The sequence below is a fragment of the Notamacropus eugenii genome, chromosome 2, assembly GCF_028372415.1.
Source record: "Notamacropus eugenii isolate mMacEug1 chromosome 2, mMacEug1.pri_v2, whole genome shotgun sequence".
Taxonomy (NCBI): domain Eukaryota; kingdom Metazoa; phylum Chordata; class Mammalia; order Diprotodontia; family Macropodidae; genus Notamacropus; species Notamacropus eugenii.
The window spans coordinates 524966380-524988775 of record NC_092873.1 but is presented as its reverse complement, the minus strand read 5'-3'; the positions used below and the strand labels follow the sequence as shown (position 1 = coordinate 524988775).

Sequence of the window (22396 nt, the reverse complement as noted above, 5' to 3'; positions counted from 1 at the left end):
CACTCCGCCCAAAATACCCAAACAAAAACAAAACCCAAGTCCCATCCCACACCCCGAGCTCAGCCCACAGCTTGCGGAGGGAAGACTACATCCCAGCCCACGAGACTGGAAGCTAGAGCCTCCTGCGTGTCGGGGCAAGGGATCAGCAAAGTCCCCTGCTCCTTCCCTGGTAGGGGGCTGGGAGACAAAGGTGCGGAAACCAGAGACCCCCACCACTTCCCACTACACCTCTCTGGGCATTCTCCCAAATCCTAGTCAATCTTGACCCCAGGGATCAGAGTGCCAAGAGTGTGGGGAGATGGAGAGTGTGGGGGCCAGCGGGGCCTTCAGAGGGGCCAAAGGAAGGGGGGTGCCAGACTGTCCCGGAGTCGAGAAGACAAAGAAGAACGTGGAGTTTGCAGGGCAGAGTGAATGGGGAGTAACTTTTCAGAGAGTTGGGGAGAAGGGTAACGAGAGGAGGTGCGGAGCGAGGGGAGAAGTTGGAGGGAGGGAGGCAGTGTGCATGGCAAGGAGGGCTGTGCTCGCAGAAGGCTGCAGAACTGGGGCGGGCGAGCTGCCTACCTGCATGGTGACCACCCCCAGCTCCTCGGCGGCTAACCGTCGCATCTGGCTGGCCAGCACTTGTGCCTCATCCAGGATGGAGAAGTCGGCGTCGGCCGCACCTCCCAGCCGCCACAGCAGGGCCAGGCAGAGCAGCCAGAGAGGCGGCGGAGGCCCCCGGCCCCGGGCTCGGCCCCTGGCCCCGGCCCCGGAGAGCGCCCCGCGGCCCCCGCCCGGGCAGCAGCAGCGGCAGCGGCAGCAGCAGCGGGCGGCCAGCGGAGACCTCGCCGCCGCCTCGTCGGGCTGGGGCGCCCCGCCGGTCCCCGGGGCCGTGCTGGGCTGCCTCCGCTGGGCCATGCTGGGCTGCCTCCCCGGCTCCAGGCTCCCGCTTCGGGAAGGGAGCGGACGTGGGCAGGGCTAGGGGAGCGCAGGGGACGCCCCGGTCCGGCTCGGCTCGGCTTTCTCACTCCGTGCTCCCCATCAAACTTTGTGCGGGCCACTTCCCGGCGCCCGCCGAGGGCTCCCGGGAGCCGGGCAGCCACAGAACAAGCCCGGCTACGGGGCGGGAGGCTCGGCGGCCGGCATCGCGCGGGCTCCGCAACGCCAGGGCGCGGGGGCTGGGGTGCGCAGGCTCGGGGGTGCCCGGGGCCCCGGCTCTGCCCGCTAGTCTGTCCGATCGTCAGTCAGTCCGTCGGGCCGAGGCGGCGGCCGCTGCAGCTTCTTCCTGCCCACAGCCCAGCGCCAGAGCCCGGGCGCTGCCAGGAGCCCCCGGGGGAGGACTGCGGGGACGGCCCCGGAGGAGGGGCGGCGGCGGGCAAGCTGGGGGCCGGGGCTGCGAGCTAGCCCGGGAGAGATCGAGAGGAGGAGGGAAGTCTCGGCGGCGGCAGGAGAAGGAAAAGGAGGAGGAGAAAAAGGGAAAGGCAGAGGAGGGCGGGGGCGGGGGCGGGGGCTGGGGAGCCCGCGGAGCCCGTGGCTGGGGGAAAGGGAGGTGTCTGGTGCCACCCAGCTGCGCTCGGGCTCGGTGCACTTCCCAACTCGGCAAGCGCGGCCCGGATTTATGCCAAGAATCCGGAGAGAGCAGAGAGAGAGGCGGGGAAATTCCCCCGCTGACTGGACGCCCCATCCTTTTCCATCCCCTCCTCTTTCCTCGCCACAGCAGCACCGATCCCTGGAGAATCAGCGTCCCTCTCTCTCATCTCCTCCAGTCTTGACAGAAAAGGGCCCCTTATCTCCAGGGTCCCAAACCAGGGTTGAGCCTCAGGGTGCCCGTTAGCTTCTTCACATTCCTCCGCCCCCAGCAAACGAGAGCTGTGCCCAGCCAGGCGCTGTCCTATCCACGATTCTGAGACTCGAGTTCTTGTACCTTTCTCTTACTGACTCCCAGAGGAAGGGAGAGGATGTGTTGAGCTGGAAGGAAAAAGGACAGTCATTCATACTTTGACTTTCCCCCCAATTTCCTCGTCCTCTGCCTCCCTTTTTTAAAAGCTGTTCCTAATCTAGGTTGTTCCCTTTGGAAAAAAGAGGTAGTTTGGACCATTGCTAAATGGGCCTCTTAGTCCAAGTCTTTCTGTCTCTGATACTGTCTCTATGACCCAGGGCAAGTCCCTGAACCTCTCAGTGGCAGAGAAGGTGCTAACCTACAGGGAATTCCCTCTCATTGGAGTTCCCTGTCTCAAGGAAATCTTAGGGGTCAGTCCTCTGGAAATCAGCAGCAGCACAATCTGGTTTGTGCAGACTGTACATTAATGCAATCAATCAATAGAAGCTTAATGCCTATCTGAGCACAGGCAAAAGGATGCTTGTCTGACTTACAGTCCTTTCCTGCCTGGCCACTGAAATGTAGATCAGATCTGACTTCCTTTGGTAAGAGGTGGGAGCTCCAGTTGGAGACTCAGTGCCCTGGGAGACATGAAACTGACTTGCTGATTGGGAAAGGCATTCTCCACACTTCCATAGCTCTAAGTAGTTTTGCCATTGCATAGGCCAGACCAGCCTTTGATACCAGAGCAGCCAAGGCAAGGTTTCTTGAAACAGACCAATAAAAATGGTCAAATTCTTAATGGTCTTCACTGCTAAGAGAAGCCAGTCCTATCTCCCTGGAGAATACCATAAGCAGAAATTTAAAAAGTGACAAGGAAAAGAAACCACAAATAAATGACTTGAAAAGAGTGTTATTCCAAACATACAAAAGTAGTATTTTCTTTTTTGGACTGGGCCTGTGATTTAATTGGCATAACTAACTTTCAATAGGGTACTTCCCTCTGCCAATGCTTGAGTCTTAAGAGTGTAGATGGTAGTCATTAAAAGGTTAATGGGCCACCCAGGACCACACAAACAGTCATGTATCAGAGTCAGGACTCTAACCCAGGTCTTTCTGGAAAGGAGGTTTGGGACTGCTGTCACATTTGGTGGCATGATGCTGCTGATACATGATATACATGACATTGATGCCAAAATGGTATTCTCAGACCAGAGAGTATCTCAAATGAGCTGAAGATGTACATCTGCCCCTTCTGCTCTAGAAGTCTTGATCTAGCCTTGTCTGGTCTTGTCTTGGTTTGAAGCTTCCAAAGATTCTAGATACCGGAGAAATAATAGGAATTATTATGCTTTATAGCATAGTATATACTATAGTATAGTAAATACTAAAATAAAAACTTATGTTCCCCTTCTCATCAATCAACAAACATTTATTAAGCACCTATAATGTGACACATAATGAGAAAACAAGACTCATTGGGGAAAAAAAGCACTGATGTTGGGAATGATCGAAGGCAAAAGGAGAAGGGGACAACAGAAGTGGAGATGGATCAATAATGTCATGGAAGCAACAAACATGAGCTTGAACAGACTTTCGAGTGATAGTGAAGGATAGAAGGGCCTGGCATGCTATGGCCTATGGGGTCAAGGAGAGTCAGGACTGAAAGAAAACAAAGGGCCAGAACCAGGATAGGCTGAAGGGATTTAGTCATCGTACAAAAGTATCTTTGATTTCAACATGGGAGGTCCATCTAGTGAACCCATGATTGCCAGGTTGTCCTGCGACCATGTCCTCTAACAAGTTTGCCACAAGGACTCCATCAAGGTGCCTTCCTCACATTCTCCTGACCAATGAAGCCCTCCAACTGATCATCTGGCAATACTTTATTCTCATCATCTGCCCAGATGGACTTCTCTTCCTAGCACAATCACTGGATGATAACTCTCACTGCCACTCTTTGGAATTCCTCATTGGTTAAATGGTGGAATCTGTGCATGGTACTCATTTTTACCTTTTCCTTGACAATTGTATCTCATGATTTGCTGACATATAGCAACAATGATAATACACGAGTACCGAAGTGATAGAACATTGATTTTAGGAGGAGTTTGACATCAGGCAAGGAGTTTTATAATGTTCCCAAATCAATCCAGCTTACTCTCCTCTTGGGCAACTTGGGGGCTATCTCCAGTTGGCCTGATGTAAGTGAGGCTGCTGATCTTTCACACCCCTCCTCCGCTCCAATCAAAGTCAACTGTAAGCCACGTCATTGAAAATTAAGGACAAGCAAGTGTCCACCTGTATTTTCTGTCTTAGAGATACACATATTATGGGAATGCTCTTCAAAGTCCACATACAAATGCATGTTGAAATCTGGGCAATAGACATCACTCATCCACTTGGTCTCTTCTCTGTAATGACCAGGCCAAACTCCTTTGAGTAATTATGAATCTCTTGCTCTGTGATATTCTGAAGCTTTATGGAATCACCACAATATCATCTGCCAAAAATTGCATCTGGAAGACCTCACCATCCACTGGGAATCCCTATTCAGTTTAGACTCTGCACTGGATCCTCCCCCATCGAAGTGACTAATGCCTTTGGCTAGTATACATCTCCCCATTCTGCTTGCCCTGTGTTTGTTTTCAGCAAGTCATTGAACAGGGCTATTTCTGGTGTTATATCTTCCAAGGAAATGTGGGTGATTTTGATGCAAAAATGTTGAATAAGAGCCTATAAGGTAGTTTTTGTTCTAACAAATCAATGCTTTCTTTTAACCAACAATCAATTGCACAGTGCAATTTTATATTCTCTGTACTGTGAACTGGTTGATTATCATTTGTGAAAGTTCCTGTGATTTAATTTGCATAACTAGCTTCCAGTAGGGTATTTCCCTCTGCCAATGCTGACCAACATTGACTTTGCAACTTTGAGTCTTAAGAGTGTTGATGGTAGTCATTGATACATTGATCCACCACCCAGAACCACACAAACAGTTGTGTATCAGAGGCAGGACTCTAACCCAGGCCTTATGGAGAGGAAGTTCTCTACTAACGTCTTCACCAAAAAATGCCTTCAATTTATGTATAGATTACTATCACAAAGATTTTGTATTATGGAAGAATAGGTACATGGTTAGGAAGTTATTAGTGTTCCCTTAGCCACCTCTTTTGCAGTATTAATGTTATCTGAGCATTGATTCCACTCCACCTCCTCATTGTTTTTAGTCTTTTCCCCTAATCTATATTTCAGTTCTTAAGGTTCTCCCCACTACATGGTTTCCAGTATGGATCTCTGCTCTATACTCTTGATCCAATATGTCTGCCATCCCCGTCTTTGTTTTCTTTTTCTGTCATTTCTACCATACTGTCTCCAGAAGCATCTAGGGGACTATGATGTTAGGATACAAGTTTTGTTGTTCCATTATCCTTGATGAGGGAAACAGTTTATTCGAATAGTTCTTGCATTTTTTTCTCCATTTTTCTTCTTTTTGTTCTCCTCTTTCTACCTTCATCCAGCAGTACCCTTGGGATGGCTTTGCTTCATTCAGTATCTTGCCAAGTTTTCTTTAAACTGGTTTTCCTCTCCACTGCTTCACTCTGTTTTATGAAGTGATAACAATCATAATTGTCAATCACCCTTTTGGGTAGATGTTACAAAGACAAGTTCATATCCTGACCCAGTATTGTCTTTGGCAGCTATCTCTTCCCATCTGGCAAGTCAGATACTCATTGACTAAGAGGTTTTGGGGGTCTTCAGTTCTCTGTGTTGTGACATTTAATTTACATTTGTTGAACTTCTAGATAAAAGTGTTTGTACTCAATGTTGATGCTGTTTCTGTTGTCCATTTCCTAGCTTTGGTTCTCAATTTTTTGTTTAAATAGGCAGGGTTAAGTTGTTTCAATTAGGCATCTTATTTTCATTATTATTCTTCATGTTTTTAAAATTAATTTTGATTTTAGTTCTGCTGAGTTGATAATCTAACTGTCCACAGACTCAGGGTTGATTCCCTCATCAATAATACCTCTTTCCCTGTCTATAAAAACATAATCTTCAATTATATTATATATAATTATATCTAAATAATCTTTAATGGTATTATTTGGTTCTCACCATATCCAATGCCTACAAAGTCTTTGTTCTAAATATTCATAATATATGGAGCCTTTGGATTTCTATGTAACATACAGGTCTTTATTTCTTCTTTATCAATCATGTTTGCCCACAAATTTCTCCCATCCCTCACCTTTTCCTACTTTTGCATTGAAGTCACTGGATATCAAAGTGCTATGCTGATTTGTTGTAGAGGGCCTTCTCATTATTGTTTCTAGAATTTCTTTAACATTTCATTCTCAGCCACCGATGTTGGTGCATAAGCTGCAACCATGTTCATGGTGATGTTTTTACAAATACTTATCATTAGTATTGCAATATGCAATAACCAAATATCCCATAAAATAATGTTTCTTGTTACCTCTGGGCATTCAATAAAACCCATTCTGCCATCACTTTTCTTGGCTTCTCCAAGGAGAACATGTGAACTGTCCTTCCATTTGCCCGTAAGTGCTATCTTTCTTCTGATTGAGTCTATAACAAGAATGGGGAAATGGACAGGACTCAGCTCCTCTAGCAATATGTCTACTTAATAGTCTTTAGACAAGGTTCTCCTTGGGAATGCCAGCAGTCAAATTCAAGTCTATTGACAAATCTAAATACTGGATGCATCTTATTACCCTCAGCTTCTTCTCCCACCATTCTATCTATGCAGAAACAGAAGGGGACCATACTAGACTGATGAACATTTTCTATTTTAATTTTTTACGGGTTGCTATGGCAAAAAAAAAATTATCACTAGGTTGCCAAGAGAGCAATGATGTGTCCCTCCATAATTAGCTAGGTCAATCCTCAGGAAACAAAATAAAGTCCTTGATCTGTTTGTCAGGTCAGAATCTTTCCATAATAGCAGAACATGCCAGAGTTCATATTCTGCTGACATAGCCTTCAAGAACCCAGGATTACTTCCACACCAAGATCAGACATTGGAGGAAGCTCTGGGGATAAAAATACAAAAACTTACACCCCATGAGGAAAACACTGTCACTCTTTTCTACGTGAAGAAACTGAGGTTCAGGGAATTGAATGGACTTTTCCAAGGCAATGAGATCATAAGGTCCTAAGAGTCAGGACAGTCCTGAGTTCAAACCCTGCCTCCTATGCTTATTATCTGTGGTGATTTCATCTCTCAAAACTTCAGTTTCCTCAAATGTAAGATGGGGGAATTAACATCTGTACCACCTATCTCATAGGGTTGTCATGAGGTTCAAATGAGATAGTAGAAAGAGGAGTCTGTACATCTTTATACACAATGTTAAAGCCATCTCTTATTCTGTCCCATTTCCCTCCCAAAGAGAAGCTTGGTATCATAGGTGTTGAGCTGGAAAGGACTTCAGAGACCATTTAATCCAACGCTCTTATTTTACAGATGAGGAAGTTGAGACTCAAAAGGATAAATAATTTGCCCAAGGTCAAAGGAGATGGGATTTGAACCCAAATCCTCTACCTAAAAAGTCATTGTTCTCTCCACTGTATTAAACTCGTAAAATCAGATAATAAACAGAGTTTGGTTCACCAACGTAGCTTGGTACTTAGAAACAGGAAAATAACACAACCAGAACTCTTGGAGTTGTTCTTACCTTCATTCACTTGTTCAGTAACCATTTATTTCACATCTACTTTGATTTAATTGATAATTTTAAAGCAAGAAAAAAACCACAGAGGCCATTATATCCAACTCCCCAATTCTTCAATTGAGGAAACTGAGACCAAAGTTAAGTAGCTTATCTAAGGTCATGGGTCAGGAATGATGAAGCTGGAGCTTAAACCCCAAGGCCTGGAGCTTCTAACCCAATGTGCTTTTCCACTGTTCCCTCTCCTCCACTGAATGCCTACATTATTTCTCATCAGAGCCTGATGGTCACCCTGTCTTGGAAGGGGAAGCCAGAGGACCCTAAGTTCGTTTAGGTTTGATTAAGTCAGAAAGGCTCTGGTTAATGTCACATTATAGGCTTTATGCCTTGCTTGGTGACTAAGTTCATAAACTCTTCATCTTCAGAAGGCTGGCTGAAAGATGACTACGAAGAGCAGTGATGGAGAAGGGGAGGGATACAGGGGGCAGTGATGAGCTTTGGTGGAGAGGATGACTTTACTGACTAGATCGTGAAGGTCTGAACTTTGAATGGATGGTAAAATTAACTGAAAATATAATTGGATGAGACTCCTTACCCCCTCAATGAGAAATGATGAGCATTTCCAAAGTGGCAAGAATAGCAGATTGCTTTACTCTGGGATGTCTGAGTGGAATGATTCATTCCCTCACTCATTATACAGTGTGTTTGTTTAGGTCCCGGAGAGATAGAAGCCCAAATAAGAAATGAGATGTTTATCCTTTACGATTCTAAATATTGCCAGCAGATAAATAATACTCTCAAAACTTCCTAAATGTCATAGCACAAATAGTGCTCTTCCTAGTTACCTCACCCTCCCCAGCTCTCACTTAAAAGCTGAGTCTCCTGTAGGGAAACTCCTTCATGCCAAAAAGTTCAAATCTCAAACACCTACTAACTGTGTCACCTTGGGCAAACCACTTAGTCTCTGTTTGCCTCAGTTTCCTCATCTGTAAAATAGTGATAATAATAGCACCTGCCTTCCAGGCTTATCGTGAGGGTCAAATGAGGTATTTGTAAAGTGTTTGACTCAGTGCCTGGCACAGTCAACACTATATAAAAGCCAGCTATTATTGATAGTAATGATGATAAAAATAATTATTATCTTTACTATTATTATGAGACACAAATTTTAGATGTGGTCCCTGCCCTCAGGTGTCTTATAATCACAGAATCACCAACTTTTTAGATTTTGAGAAACCTCAGACTACTCATACCTAGAATTTATGTAATGCCTACCATGTGCTTAGAATTTTACAAATTTTATTTCTTTTGCTTCTCACAACAATCCTGAGAGGGGAGTGCCATTAATATCCCTATTTCCCAGTTGTTTCAGAGGGCCCATACCTCACCAAGAATCCCCACCACAATACCTCTACCAGAAGGAGTAGCCTGTAGACCTTGTCCCCTATGTCTTAAAATAATCAGTTTCCTTTCTGGGTAGTTCTAGTATTTGGTCCCTTGTCCGCTTACATCAAGAACAAACTTGCCTCTTGAAATTTACATCAAGTGCTTCCAGTTCTGCCCTTTGAGGTCAAGCAGGGCTAGTTAGGATCTTCCTTCACAAGATGATAGTCTTTCAAATAGTTTATTTTTTTAAGCTATCCTATTCTTCTCAATTTGTTTTCTTCACTAGGCTAACTATCCCCAGTTTCTTCATAAACCCCTCAGGGCTCTTCACCAGCCTGATTGCCCTCTTCTGGACAGACAAGATATACATGCATGAAAAGTTAAATGTGAGTAAAATATTTAATGAATACTTCAAGACAGGAATTGAAGAGATGTTACAAGCCAGCGTATAATTCACTGGCAAATGCATTGGACAGAATATAATTAGAGTCATTGAATAATGATCAAGCTAAAAGTTTGGGAGTATTGTAGACAGACAATGGTGTTTCTGAGGTTTCTGTCCTATTAATGACATCTGGCTTATATGTCCATAAATTAGGATATGAATGAGCCAGAAGTGAGAGAGGTAGACCACAAAATAGGACATGGTGAGACACAGCTGCGCAGTAACACAAATATTACCACCTGAAGCCCGAAGACCCAGAGGTCAAGTTCACCACATAGCAGCTGTATAGCCCTGGGCAAGGGAGTTAATCCACTTAAATGTGTTTCTTTATCTGTAATTGGGGATGGAAATTCACTTTCCAGCCTCTCAATGATGACAGTCATCTTTCTTCTGGTATAGTGAAAGAAGCACTTTGTGTCTTTGGTATCCCAAGTTCTGGGTTCAAATCTCAGCTTTTATTCCTTACTACCTGTATGACTTTGGTCAAGTCCTATTTCCTCTCACTAGGGGACTTTTTCAATCTAACTCTCCTCTACTTACTCAGTGCTGTAACCAAAGCGTACTATTTTCTATCCTCTCCACCCAGTCTAATATTCCCCTCTGTCTCCTCCCCCTATCTTTGCTCAGACCTGTACTGGATTCTATGATCTGATTCCTGGGACTCTAAGCTGGGGGTGAAAACCATGGATGCACACAGTATCTGTGGTGGAGTTTGAACCCATCTCCTGCTCCAGAAGGGGATATGATTGAGGGTTCCGATAGACAGAGGTCCAAGCAAAGAGCAACACGTCAATACCGAGAAACACATGGATGCATATTTAACCCCAAAAGACCATTGGCAGGCGGTATTGTCAGAGACAGGAGCAGGGTGAAAATCAGAGACTCACCGCAGGATCCAAGGAGGGAAGGAGGCTGGATTCTGATAAGACTCAGGGTCTGAGTTTCAGGCTGTAAGAATCGGGTCTGGGAGACAGATAAAGTTCTAAGCTAGATAAAGTATGTGATTTTAATTTGCTACACTCAAAGGCTCATGAAAGTTTTAAGTACTGTCAGTGGATAGTTGCCTTATTTTCCATCTCTCTCAGACTCCAGCAGCTAGGGAGCTCAACCTCATTCAATGTAGTCAATCTCATTCAGATTCTTAAAAAAAATAATGATCTTTTTTTCTTATTACTTTCATTCCTCAACATATCCCTCCCCATTCCCTGAACAAAGAGGGGTATATCTTAAAATGAGAAAGAAAAAATAAGGGGAAAAAAACCTTACCAACATAACTACAAGGCTGACAACAGAGGCAGTGTTCCACAGCCACAGTCTGTCAATTCTACAAGGATGCCAGGGAGGTATATTTCACCTCTTTTTTGTTTGTTAGTTTTACTTTTTGCCCTTGTCCTGACACTGTTGCAGTCATTGTGTATATCACTGTCTTACTTTTGGGTGCTTCACTTTGCATCAGTTCATGTTAGACTTCCCTTGCCTACCTGCTTTCTTCACACTCATAATGATATTTAAAAATAATTTTGTCTTTGGATTTTATACCCAAAGTGCCTAGAACATAAGCACTAAATAAATGCTTATTGCGTAGCCATCCTCGATTCACGGTCATAGGTCCAGTTTTTGTTGTTAGACACAGGGTTTAGCCCAAAGCTTGGCACACAGATGCTAGTTGACGGGCTGCCGCCGTCAATACTTTGCTGCTTATGGAACCTTTCTTTGTATCTTAGGCCTCTTGTATGCTGAGTCAAAGAACATCTTAATTACTCTCTTACCATAGCTCCAAACTGCGTTCCAGAATGGTTGGACTAATTCACAGCTCCACCAACAGTGTATGAGCATACCTCATCTTATTGTATTTTGCAGGTATTATGTCTTTTACAAATTGAAGGTTTGTGGCAACTTGCACCAAGCAAGTGTACCAGCCCCATTTTTCCAACAATATGTGATCACACGGTGTCTTTGTTTCAGATTTTGGTCATTCTTTCATTATTTCAGACTTTGTCATTTTTATATCTATTATGGTGACTTATGATCAGTGATCTTTGGTGTTACTATCATAATTGATTTGGGGTGGCACGAAAAGGCCCATGTAAGATAGGAAACTTAATCAACAAACGCATGTGTTCTGACTGCTTCACCAACTGACCATTCTGACTCTCTCTCTCTCTCTCTCTCTCTCTCTCTCTCTCTCTCTCTCTCTCTTCCCTCAGGCCTTCCTATTCCCTGAGACACAACAATATGGAAACTAAGCCAATTAATAACTCTACAATGGCCTCTAAGTGTTGAAGTGAAAGGAAGAATCCAATGATATGGCAAACTTCATTGCTGTTTTATTTTAAGAAATTGCCACAACTACTCTAACCTTCAGCAACCATCGCCCTGATCAGTGAACCTCCATCAACATCAAGGCAAGACCCTCCATCAACAAAAAAAGATTAGAAACTCTGCAGGCTCAGATGATAGAATTTTTTTTTAGCAATAAAGTATTTTTTAAAATTAAGATATGTACATTTGTGTTGTTGTTTTAGATGTAGTACTATTGTACACTTACTAGACTATAATGTAATGTAAACATAACTTTTACAAATATACTGGGAAACCAAAAAATTCATGTGATTTGTTTTAATGCGCTACTTGCTTTCTTTTGATCTTTGCTTTTCTGTGATGCTCTGACCCACAGGATTTGTGTTTCACCACCTGACTTTACCAAATTGTTGTGACCATGGACCTGTTCTGGCTTTCAATACCTGGGCATCCTCACACTGTCCAATGCTCACTGGATTCCAGAATCCCTCTTGACCACAAATGTTCAGGTCCTCTACTGGTTGTGAGTGACTCCAGTACTTCTCCTCTCTCCTGTATTTCTAATTTGTCCACCAGCCTTCCAGATCCACTCTGCTCCATGTTCTGCTCTCTTGGGTCAAACAGAACCAGTGTACTGCCTTCTTTATATGACAGTCCTTCAAATACTTGGAAACAGTTATCACGTTTTCTGAGTCTTCAAGTTAAACACTCCCAGATCCTTCAACCGATTTTCATATAACATGGACTGAAGGCCCTTCCCTATCCCAACTGCTTCCTTCTAGACACTCTCAGTTTATTAATGCCCTTCTTCAGCATTCTGGTGCCCAGAACTGGAGTCTGATAAGGGTACAGGATAGTGGGATAACCACCTCCCTATTCTGTAAGTTTGCTGTTGAGTCATTTCAGTCGGGTCTAACTTTTTGTGATTGTATTTGGGCTTTTCTTGGTGAAGATACTGGAGCAACTTACAATTTCCTTCTTCAGCTCATGAGGAAAGTGAGAGAAACAGGGTTAAGTGACTTGCCCAAGGTCACACAGCTAGTAAGTGTTTGAGGCTGGATTTAAACTCATAAAGAAGAGTCTTTCTGATTCCAAGCCCAGTGCCCTATCCACTGTGCCACCTAGCTGTCCCCACTCTTGGAAGTTGCATCCCTCTGAATGCAGCCCAAATCATATTAGCTTTAGACTGCAGACTCCCATATTGAGTTTGCTGCTGTTACAATCAAAATAGTATAAGTAACTCCATTTTGCTTTCATCCACCATTCTGGGAAGCTAAGTTTCAGCTGCTTGTAAATCACCTTATTTTAAGTTACAAGATTACTCTCCCCTACCAAAGGTCACCCTACTTAAGGAATGTCACAAAACTAACCCCTTTCTTTCTCCTGACCCCGTATCCTCCAATGAGAAATCAGATATTTCAATCCCTATAATCCTATGTTTCCTGTTTTTCACTCCCTCCACACTGCATATGAACTGTGAGAAAACAAGCTTCTGGATCCTTGGTCTACTGAGAGACTTGGCCCGGTTTGTTTTTACAACTGTAAGCATTGCTAAATAAATCATTGTCTGGATGAAACTTAGGACATCTCCCCCCAGCTCCCAGAACTGCCCTCCCCCTCTGCTGTAACACTTACTGGGCACCAAAGCCCTCAGATCATTTTAATTACAATTTAATAATTACTTTCCAACCGTGCTTTCTTACTCTTTGCTGGTAAAGTTGATTTTTTGGTACTCAAGTGGGAGACCTTTAAATTTATTAATCCCTAATGAATTTCATCTTATTAGATCTAGCCAAATGCTCAGATGTTTTGAGATCTTTTTGGAACTTGATGTTGTCACCCAGGATGTTAGTTCTCCCTTCTAATTTTGTGTCATCTGCAAATTTGATGAAAATACCATCTGTTCCTTCATCCAAGACATGGACAAAAATATCAGATAGTACAAGACCAGGCACCTTCTCATCATCATTAAGATTAAAAAACTTCACTAAGATCTGTGAAGAAGTAAGAGATTTAACAAAATCCATTTAACCCAGTAAGTTGTATGTTAGCAGAACGGAGAAATCAAGAGAAACGTAAAAATTGGCTTAAAATATAATAATTTACTACTAATAATAATAATGACAACTGGCATTTGTAGAGTGCTTGAAGGTTTGCAAAGTGCCTTGCAGAGTTTAGGTCATTTGGTCTCACAACAATCCTGGGAAGTAGGTGCTGTTATTATTTCCCTTTTTTTGCAGATAAGGAAAGTGAAGCTGAGAAAGGTTAAGTAACAGCAATGACCACCATTCCCCCACCACAACAATGACAGTAACACCACCAGTTAGCATTTATATAAGCCTTTAAGGTTTGTAAAACATGACAAATATTAACACATTTCTTCCTCATAACAACCCTGAGACATAGGTGCTATGATTATCCCTATTTTACAGATAAGGAAACTGAGGTAGGCAGAGATTAAGGGACTTGCCCAGGGTCACACAACTATGTCTGTGGCAGGATTCCAGCTCAGATCTTCCTGTCTTATGTAGTCTCTATGGACTGTCTCTCCTCTCTTATCTACCTTCCTACAAAACACTCAGATTAACCAAACACCAAATAGAAATCTTAAATAAGCTAGTTTTACAAAAGAAAAGGGAACTAGATACTTATCTCTTCCTGATCCGATTCCTTCCTGTATTTCCTGATGGTTTTTCCATTTCTGTTGCTCATGGACTCTATATTCCAGCCAGATTGGCCTATTTGCCACTGCCTGTCCATGGCATTCAATCTCACTCTTTGTGCCTCTGCCCAAGCCTGTCCCGATGCTCATGTTCTCAATGCTCTCCTTCCTCTCCTCCCTTCCCTTCTATGGAGCTCCCAGCTCCCTTTAAGGCTTAGCTAAGGGCCACCTTCTTCATGGGGCCTTTCTGCTTCCCCTGGCTCCTCCATAGCGGCTTCTTCTCTATTTTCTATTGATTTAACTTCCTAAAATGATTACCCACAGAAGAATGGAAGTTCTTTGAGGGCAGGGACCATAGTGTTTTTGTCTTTGTGGCCCCAGTTCCTAGCCTAACACCTGTGACTATCGCAGATGAGGTCCTAATGAACACTTGGTAATTGGTTAATACATGGCAGAAGCAGGACTGAAACCCAGGGCTCTGGACTCCCAGGTTAGCGCTCTTTCATTATCCCATTCTGTGATTCTAGATCTGTGTGCCTAGATGCAGATATGCACAGATATTATATACATTATTGGATATTCTAGACATAGATTATATATATATATAGTATACATTACTGGATATTTTATACGTAGATTGTGTGTGTGTGTATATGTATATACATTATTGAACATTCTATGCATAGACTACATGTTTATATATTTACTTATGTGGTTGTCTGTTTCTACAAAAGTATGTCCTTAGTGATGCGTCTAAATATAATAGTGGCAGCTAGCATTTGTAAAGCACTTTAAGGTTTGCCAAGTGCTTTACAGCCTTCATCTTTGATCCTCACAGAAACCTTGAGAGGCAGGTGCTATTCTGGTCTCCACTTGATAGATGAAGAAAGTGAGGTAGATGAGCTTAAGTGACTACCGCAGAGTCACAGAGCCCCTGAGGATCTGAGGTGGGGTTTGAACACGTGTCTTCCTGTCTCCAGGCTCGTACTCTATCCGCTGCACTGCCTGGTCGTCTAGAGTCCAGGAATATTTTTTTTACACCTGTGAAGACTTTGATTTGCACAGTATCACATGGAATCTTGGACACGCAGAAGGATCAAGGCTAGGGACTTGGTCTGTGATTTTGTTTGTGTAGGGAGTGCAGTAAGCCAGTCAACAAGCATTTATTCTGAGCTTTCTATGTGCCTCGAAGTCAAGTAAAGGCAGTTTCTTCATTTGTAGATAAGGAAAACCTCCCAATTCCCATCTGCCTCTTGCGTAGACTAGGAGAAAGTGGTTTGGGAGAGAGCACTGAGAGGTTCGCACTGCTCAGAGTTCCAGACGCTCTGTGTGAGGCGGGTTTTGAACCCAGAACTTTCAGCATGGGATTCACCATGCCCTACCTGTAGGCTTTCACAAGTATGGAAGGACTACCACCACCACCACCAGCAACAGCTCCCTCCGTGACAGAGTTGGAAGGGGCTTTCTTTTTCATCTCATCAGAATTTCCTAAGGCTGGAAGACCCCAGCAAAGGCTCACGGGCTCCTGTCAGTTCCAAGGTCCAGGGGATTCCTGCTGAGAGGGTCCCAGGTCCTTTGCCCCACCTACCAGGAAGCAGCTCAGCCCACTCTAATGGGTGGGAGGCTTTCCCTAACTCCCACGGCCACTTCTAGTCCAGGCCTACTCTACAAGGGAATGGATTCACAAGAGAGAGCTTTCTGTTGTCTGGTTCCCTTTGCATTTCCAGATCCCATTACATTTTGTTTAGACTCAGGCAGGGTTGTCAACAACTTTTATATTCAAACTAGATTTTTTTTTGGCTGGGAGTACTTTGGGACTGGAGACCTGCTTTCAACGCAAGCTGACGACTCCAAGTAAACCACCCTCCAGACCTGGACAGAGGGTTCTCTCCTTGGAAACAAACAGACCAGAAATCTACTCCTCCAACTCCATAGCAATGCAGTGCAACATCACACCAGGAGGAGGGTGGCTTCACCTACGCCATCTCTCATGTGAGAGGCAGTCTGGTGCAGGGGATACAGGGTTAGTTGGCTGTGCTATCTGGTAGCCCGGGTTTCATGACCTGACTCTGACATGTGCCACCTCTGACGCGTTGGCAGATCACTTACTGGCAAATCACAGATCCCTCTCTATTTGACCCTTCATTTCTCCCTCTCCGCCTACCTGCTGCTTTCTAAGACAAGTTATAAAGGCAGATGGACTGTCTGCAAGTCAAGTCAACAGGCAAAATCACAGAGGTGGGAGATGAAACCTTGTGAGCAGGTAATAGCAAGGAGAATCACCTGACTGCATGCTGGGGTATTTATTTACCAACTAGTTAAGTATTCATCAACTGACTCTCCCAAAGTATATACTTCTAAGTTTAATCTACAACATTAATATTTTCTCCATCACTTTCTTAAGTTCATAAAATCAGGGAAAAAATCAATCAAGCCCTGATCTGTAGCATTTGTGATTTCAAGAGTGGAAATGCTCACAAGGAAGCACAGTCAACAAGCATTTATGAAGTGCTTACTACATGCCTGGCACTGGGCTCAGGCTGGGGGATGAATGAACAAAGCATTTATTTAGTGCTTAATATGTACAAAACACCGTCCAGATGTCCAGCTCTTTAAAGAACTCACATTCTAATGAGAAACAACACATAGGAAAATATCATCTGGTCAGATGGAAAATTCCCATGGTCCTTAGAGTACAGCAACAAAGCAGATGGTCATGTCTCTTCTTTAATGTCATTAGTTAATGTCAGTCTTTGCAGGGTTCCTGGCTTCAGCCTTTTGGGCTATCTCCAGCAAAGTCTAAGGGGAAATGGAGGGCAAGGTGGTGGTGGCTTGATTTGCCTGGTATGTGCTACCTCCTTCCTCTCCCTCAGATGCTTGCAGCTTCAGTCAAGCTGGTCCACCTGCCCTGTGAGTGGCAGTTGATTGGTTGCTGGTGGGGATGACTGACTCCTTCTCCATAGGAGTCCATGCCCCAGGATAATTGGTTATGAGGGCTGTATTGGAATCGACTGGTGGTGTGGGGGATGCTGCCACCCAAAGGGTTCTGTGTCCATATGTCTGTAGGTGGAAGTTGGCAAACAGTTGTTCCTGGTGGTGATGAGGAAGGTGGTCCTCTTTTCCCCAGTGATTTCTCCCCTCAATGACAGTTAGGTGGCTGTACTAGAACCAGGTCCAATGGCTTGGGGACTGCTGTTATCCCCAAGGTTCTTGGGATCAGGGTGTGAAGGGTTATGGTAGTTGAGGCAATTGTGGTGATTTGACTGGCCCTGCACACAATGCCTTCTGTCCCTCACAGGTCCTCAGGGATAAAAGAAAGTAAAAATGACAGTGAAAAAAGTGTCACCTGGTCAACATCTCATTGTCCCTGTGTTTATATCTAGAGTGCCTTTGATTGTAAATTGGGATGGTTTTTTTCATCTGTGGGAGTGACATTAACGAGTGACATCCTCATCTGCTTTGCCACTGTACCCCCCAGATCAAGGGACTTTCCCATCTGACTGGCAGCTGAACTCCTGTGGGTGTCGTGTTCTAACCGTTAGGACATGGGCTTCTGGAGATCAGAGGCTGCCTTAGTCTTCTGTTTGTATCTACAGAACTTATCAGTCCCTTGCACATAGTAAGCAATTAATAAATGTTTTTAATTCATTATTGAAATTAATTCATTTGCCTGCCCTTATGGTTTCTGCTCTAGGACCCACTATCTCAGTGGGGGCTCACCAGCCTGACGTTTATTCTCAGCCAGCCTCCAAGAGGCTGTTTGTGGAAGAAAAGCCTGAGTGCTGGGATTTCAGGCCAGGGCTTGTGCAGCAGGGGTGTGATCTGTCTGGGTGAGGTCACCTGGTGGGGCCTCATTTCCATCTCCATCTTCACTTGTCAGTCTGACAGGCATGGACAAGAAGGGAGACAGACATTGACAAGCTTGCTGTTACTAAGTAGATCCTTACACATGTGGGCAAACAGATAGAGCAAATAATTAGGAAATAAATGGACCTTTTAGAATAGAAAGAAGCTGGCCCTGGGCAAACTTATTAAAGAGATGGTTTTTCTGTGTGCCCACCACCCCTTCTTTCAGCTGTCTTCTCCTCTTTCTGTACTTTTCCCCTCAAAGGCACCCATTGTCTTTATGCCACCCTCAGTATGCCCAGTATTTCATCTCAAGAACCCTACCCACTCAGCTGAGGGCTCCCCAGTAGGCAATGTCACCTAGTGACCCTTTCAACAAATCCCAGATGCTCAGAGCTGGAAGGGAGCTCATGGCCATGTAATCCAACTCACACCTGAACAGAAATCCTCTCTATGACGTGCTACACAGGGTTATCAAGCGTGTTTCGTCTGGAGGACTTCCAAGAAGGGGAAGCCATGATCTCTCCCAACAACCCCTTCCTCTTATGGAGACCTGGAAGCATCAGGAAGTCTGTTCTCATCTCCAGTTTCAATCTCCCTCATAGATTCTCTCACTCCTTACTCCTTTTTCTTTTTTTGGGGTCAAGTAGGTTGGGGCTGACCCTTCTACACATCAACCCTTCAGACCCACAAGAATAGTTCTTTGGTTTCCCTGGAGTCTTCTTAGCTTTCTAGCACTAACATTTTCCTCATCTAAAAAGGGCTGGAATTAGTGTGCATGACATAAAACCCTTGGGCATTCTGGGAAAGCCTGTGGACCCCTTCTGAGAAGCACATTTTAAAATGTGTAAAATAAAATATATGTGGTCGTAATAGAAATCAGCATATAGGAATATAATTATCCCTAGAAATAGTGAGTTGTAGTCATATGTTTCTTGTATCTTGAGAGATGATAGATTAAAATTCAGAATAAGAAACATCTTCAGACGTGTTGGACGGTGGGATTTATTTTGCTTGACTATACTTTTGTGATACAAGGGTTCTTTAGTTCATTCTTTCTTTTTCTTTCTTTTCAGTGGATAGGGAAGATATGAGAGATAAAAATGCTTGATAATTGAAAAATAATTATTTTCATGGAGAAATATAGTTATCAAGATATTTAAAAAATACTTGTGATGTATCTTATTAACCCCCTGAAAACTACTTATGGTACCTTGGACTAGAGGATCTCTAATGTATCTAATAGAGCTAACATTCCATGATTTTTTTCAAGATTTCAGTTCCTTTCAAGTACATCCAATGGAGTCCATTCAAACTGCCACCACACTAGTTCAGTCCTGCATTAACTTTCACAATAGCCTTCTGGTTCCCTTTCTCTAATGTCTCTCCTCCCTAATCTATCTTGCATACAGTCATCAGACTGATCTCCCTAAAGCATAACTTTAATCATATCACTTTTTCTGGTCATAAATCTTCAATGACTCCTAGTTTCCTAGAATGTAAAGTCTAAATTTTGGCATTCAAGGCTATTCACAGCTTAGCCTCTATCTGCAACGTGGGGGTGGATTGGGTTTAGGATTCAAACTCAAATCTTTCTGACACTAGGAAGAGGACTCAATTGTTTGCCTTCCCAGCAAAATCTGAGGAAAAGAATCTACAAATGGAATTAATGAATCTCCAAAATCCAATAATCTGAGGAGTAATTCCTCCTGTGACATTTCTAACAAGTCAATGCACATTTATTAAGCACTTAATGTGTTGGGAACTTTGCTAAGTAAGTGGACATACAAATCTAAGCAAAAAGGACAGTTTCTGCCCTCAAGGAGCTTTTGTCCTAACTGGGAAAGACAACACATGAAAAAGGGAGCCAAAATGGGCGTGGGGTGAGAGAGGATGGAAGTGAAGGTGCCTTCATAGGGATGTGGTGGAAAAATCCAAAGAATCAGGAGCAGATCCAGGAGAGGAGTGAAGGAGCAAGCTCTTCCTAGGACCCAGGCTCTTCCTCAGAATGGAGGTTCTATAATAAACTCACCAATCAGAGGCTGGAATCACTGTGGCAGAGGGGTCCTCCAGAGTGAGAAGGCTGCAGAGGAGGATCCAGCTTTCTCTTGGAGCCACATGAGTGGGGCAAACCTGCTGTTTCCTGAAGTAGCCCATTCCACATTTAAATAACAATGAGAGCTAACCTTAAACCCTCTCATCCAGTCCATTGGCTCACCCATTGCCCACCTCATCATGCTTTCCCTCTCTCACTTATCTGTTGCCATTCCAGTCGGCTACTCTCCCTCTCCTTCTGTCTACCCATACTTTTCCTACCCATCCAATAAGACCTAATTCAAATTCCATTTCTTTCTAGAGAACTTCCTGACTCAAGTGACTGTTCTCTTTTGGGATCATTTGGAGCACCTAAGATCTACACAATTCCCTTGGTCATTGCTTATAAGTGACTTTGTGATATTAAGCTTCTATTACTATCTTGAGCTGTTATTTAAGTCTCTTATGGTTATTTATCTTTTCCTTTATGTCTTGTCTTCTCTACTAGATAACAAGCTCTCCAAAGCAGGGCTGACACCACCTACCACTTTGGATCTAACTTTGTGATTCCCCTGTTCATCAGGCAGCTAGGTGACAAGGTAAATAGAGTCCTGGGACAAAAGACAAGAAGTTCTAAGTTCAAATATGGCCTCAGACATTCACTAGCTGTGTGACCTTGGGCAAGTCACTTAACCTCTGCCTCAGTTTTCTTAACTGTAAAATGGGGACAATAGCAGCCTCTACCTTCCAGGGTTGTTATGAAAATCAAATTAGATCGTATTTGTAAAGCACTTAGCCCAGTACCTGAAACATGGTAGGTACCAGCTATCATGGTTAGCATTGTGGCTGTTGTTCAAGAAATTTCAGGGATTTCAACAGGATTTAAACACCCCATTGGCTGTTTAAAGCCCTTCACAGTGTCTTCATGTCTTCAGCACCTAGAACAGGGCATGCAGGTCCCTTGGGCTCTTAATAAATGCTTGTTGAAATGGAATTGAATTGATATCCTGTCTGGTACCTATCAGAATTCTGGACACACAAAATGGTACCTGAAGAAAAATAAGGAACTTGAGGGAGTATTTAGTCCTACACCCTCATCCTCACCAACAAGTGAGAGACTTGAGGCCTACAGAGATTAAAGACTTACCCAAGGTCATACATCTAATCTAATGGATAAGGGAGAAAAATGGTGGCTCGCCTGGAACATAAAGCCTTCCCAGTTTCTAGTCCTTGTATGTTCCACTACACAGTAATGACTCTTGCATTGTGCTGGCCCTAATTTAAGCTAAAGGACGTCATGTCTGAGGGCCCAGAAGGAAAGAAGATGCCTTTATAACTCAGACAGATCTATGTAAGTGCTTTTCACAAATGAAATGAAGAAGGCTGAGAGCTTTTGCCAGTGCCTTGGCTTCCCTGCTGCTCCTTCCTGTCAATGGAGGCTGAGCCTTCCTCTGAAGGGCTTTGTAAAAATTGTTCATTTCAGTCCCAGTAGTTGGGCTGAACAGAGGCAACCCCTCTTGTGAAAATGACAAGCTCCATTCTTGCTCAGCAGCATGATGACATGGCTGGCTTGCTCCGGTGGGGTCTGTGAAACAATCCGCCTGAGGGAGCCTGGTTGACCCCCTAAGGTTTATCATCCATGGTAGATGCTGAGGTCTTGCTAAACAGTGTAAAAACAATGCATTAACCAACCCATACCTTCAGTTAATCACAGGAAGTTCGGACATCTTGACTAAATCAATTAATTCAAGGTAGTCTAGGTGGAAACACAAAGATAAACGTCTATGCGGTGCCTACTATGTGCCAGGTTCCATGCAAGAGTTTTACAATTATTGTCTCACTTTTTCCTCCTAACAACCCTTGAAGGTAAGGGTTATAATTACCTCCGTTTTACAGTTGAGGAAGCAGGCACCCAGAGATATTCAGTGACTTGCCCAAGGTCACATGGCTGACAAGTGTCTGAGGCTTTTCTGACTCCATACCCAGTGCTCTGGGCACTATGTGGTACCCTTTAGCTCTCTCTCAGCTTAGAGCATCAGTAGCTGGTGACAGTGTCTGCCTTGAGAATTGAGGGATTCATTAAGGGCAAAGCTGACCCCCTGAGGAAAGTCAGAGCCAAGCAGAGAATTACATTTAAGGGGAACTTTGGGAGGATTCCACAAATGAATAAAAGAACTCCTAGTAACCAAGAGCTATGTTACCCTTTGGCACTTGTGTTCTCTCTATGTTGTTGT

The 22396-nt window shown here is 43.8% G+C and overlaps 1 protein-coding gene and 1 long non-coding RNA gene across 2 annotated transcripts in view; one reads left to right on the top strand and one right to left on the bottom strand.

Annotated features, from left to right (window-relative positions):
• CACHD1 (cache domain containing 1) overlaps positions 1 to 1033 on the bottom strand; it is a 248813-nt gene extending 247780 nt beyond the window's left edge. The window contains exon 1 of the mRNA XM_072649735.1: positions 562 to 1033. Within this exon, the coding sequence (XP_072505836.1) occupies positions 562 to 897 (336 nt within the window). The 5' untranslated portion in view covers positions 898 to 1033. The remainder of the gene's footprint in view (positions 1 to 561) is intronic.
• On the top strand, positions 46 to 11816 carry LOC140530277 (uncharacterized). Its single transcript, XR_011975885.1, has 2 exons — positions 46 to 190; positions 11527 to 11816. It is a non-coding gene; the product is annotated as an uncharacterized lncRNA (long non-coding RNA).
• The last annotated feature ends 10580 nt before the right edge of the window (positions 11817 to 22396 follow it).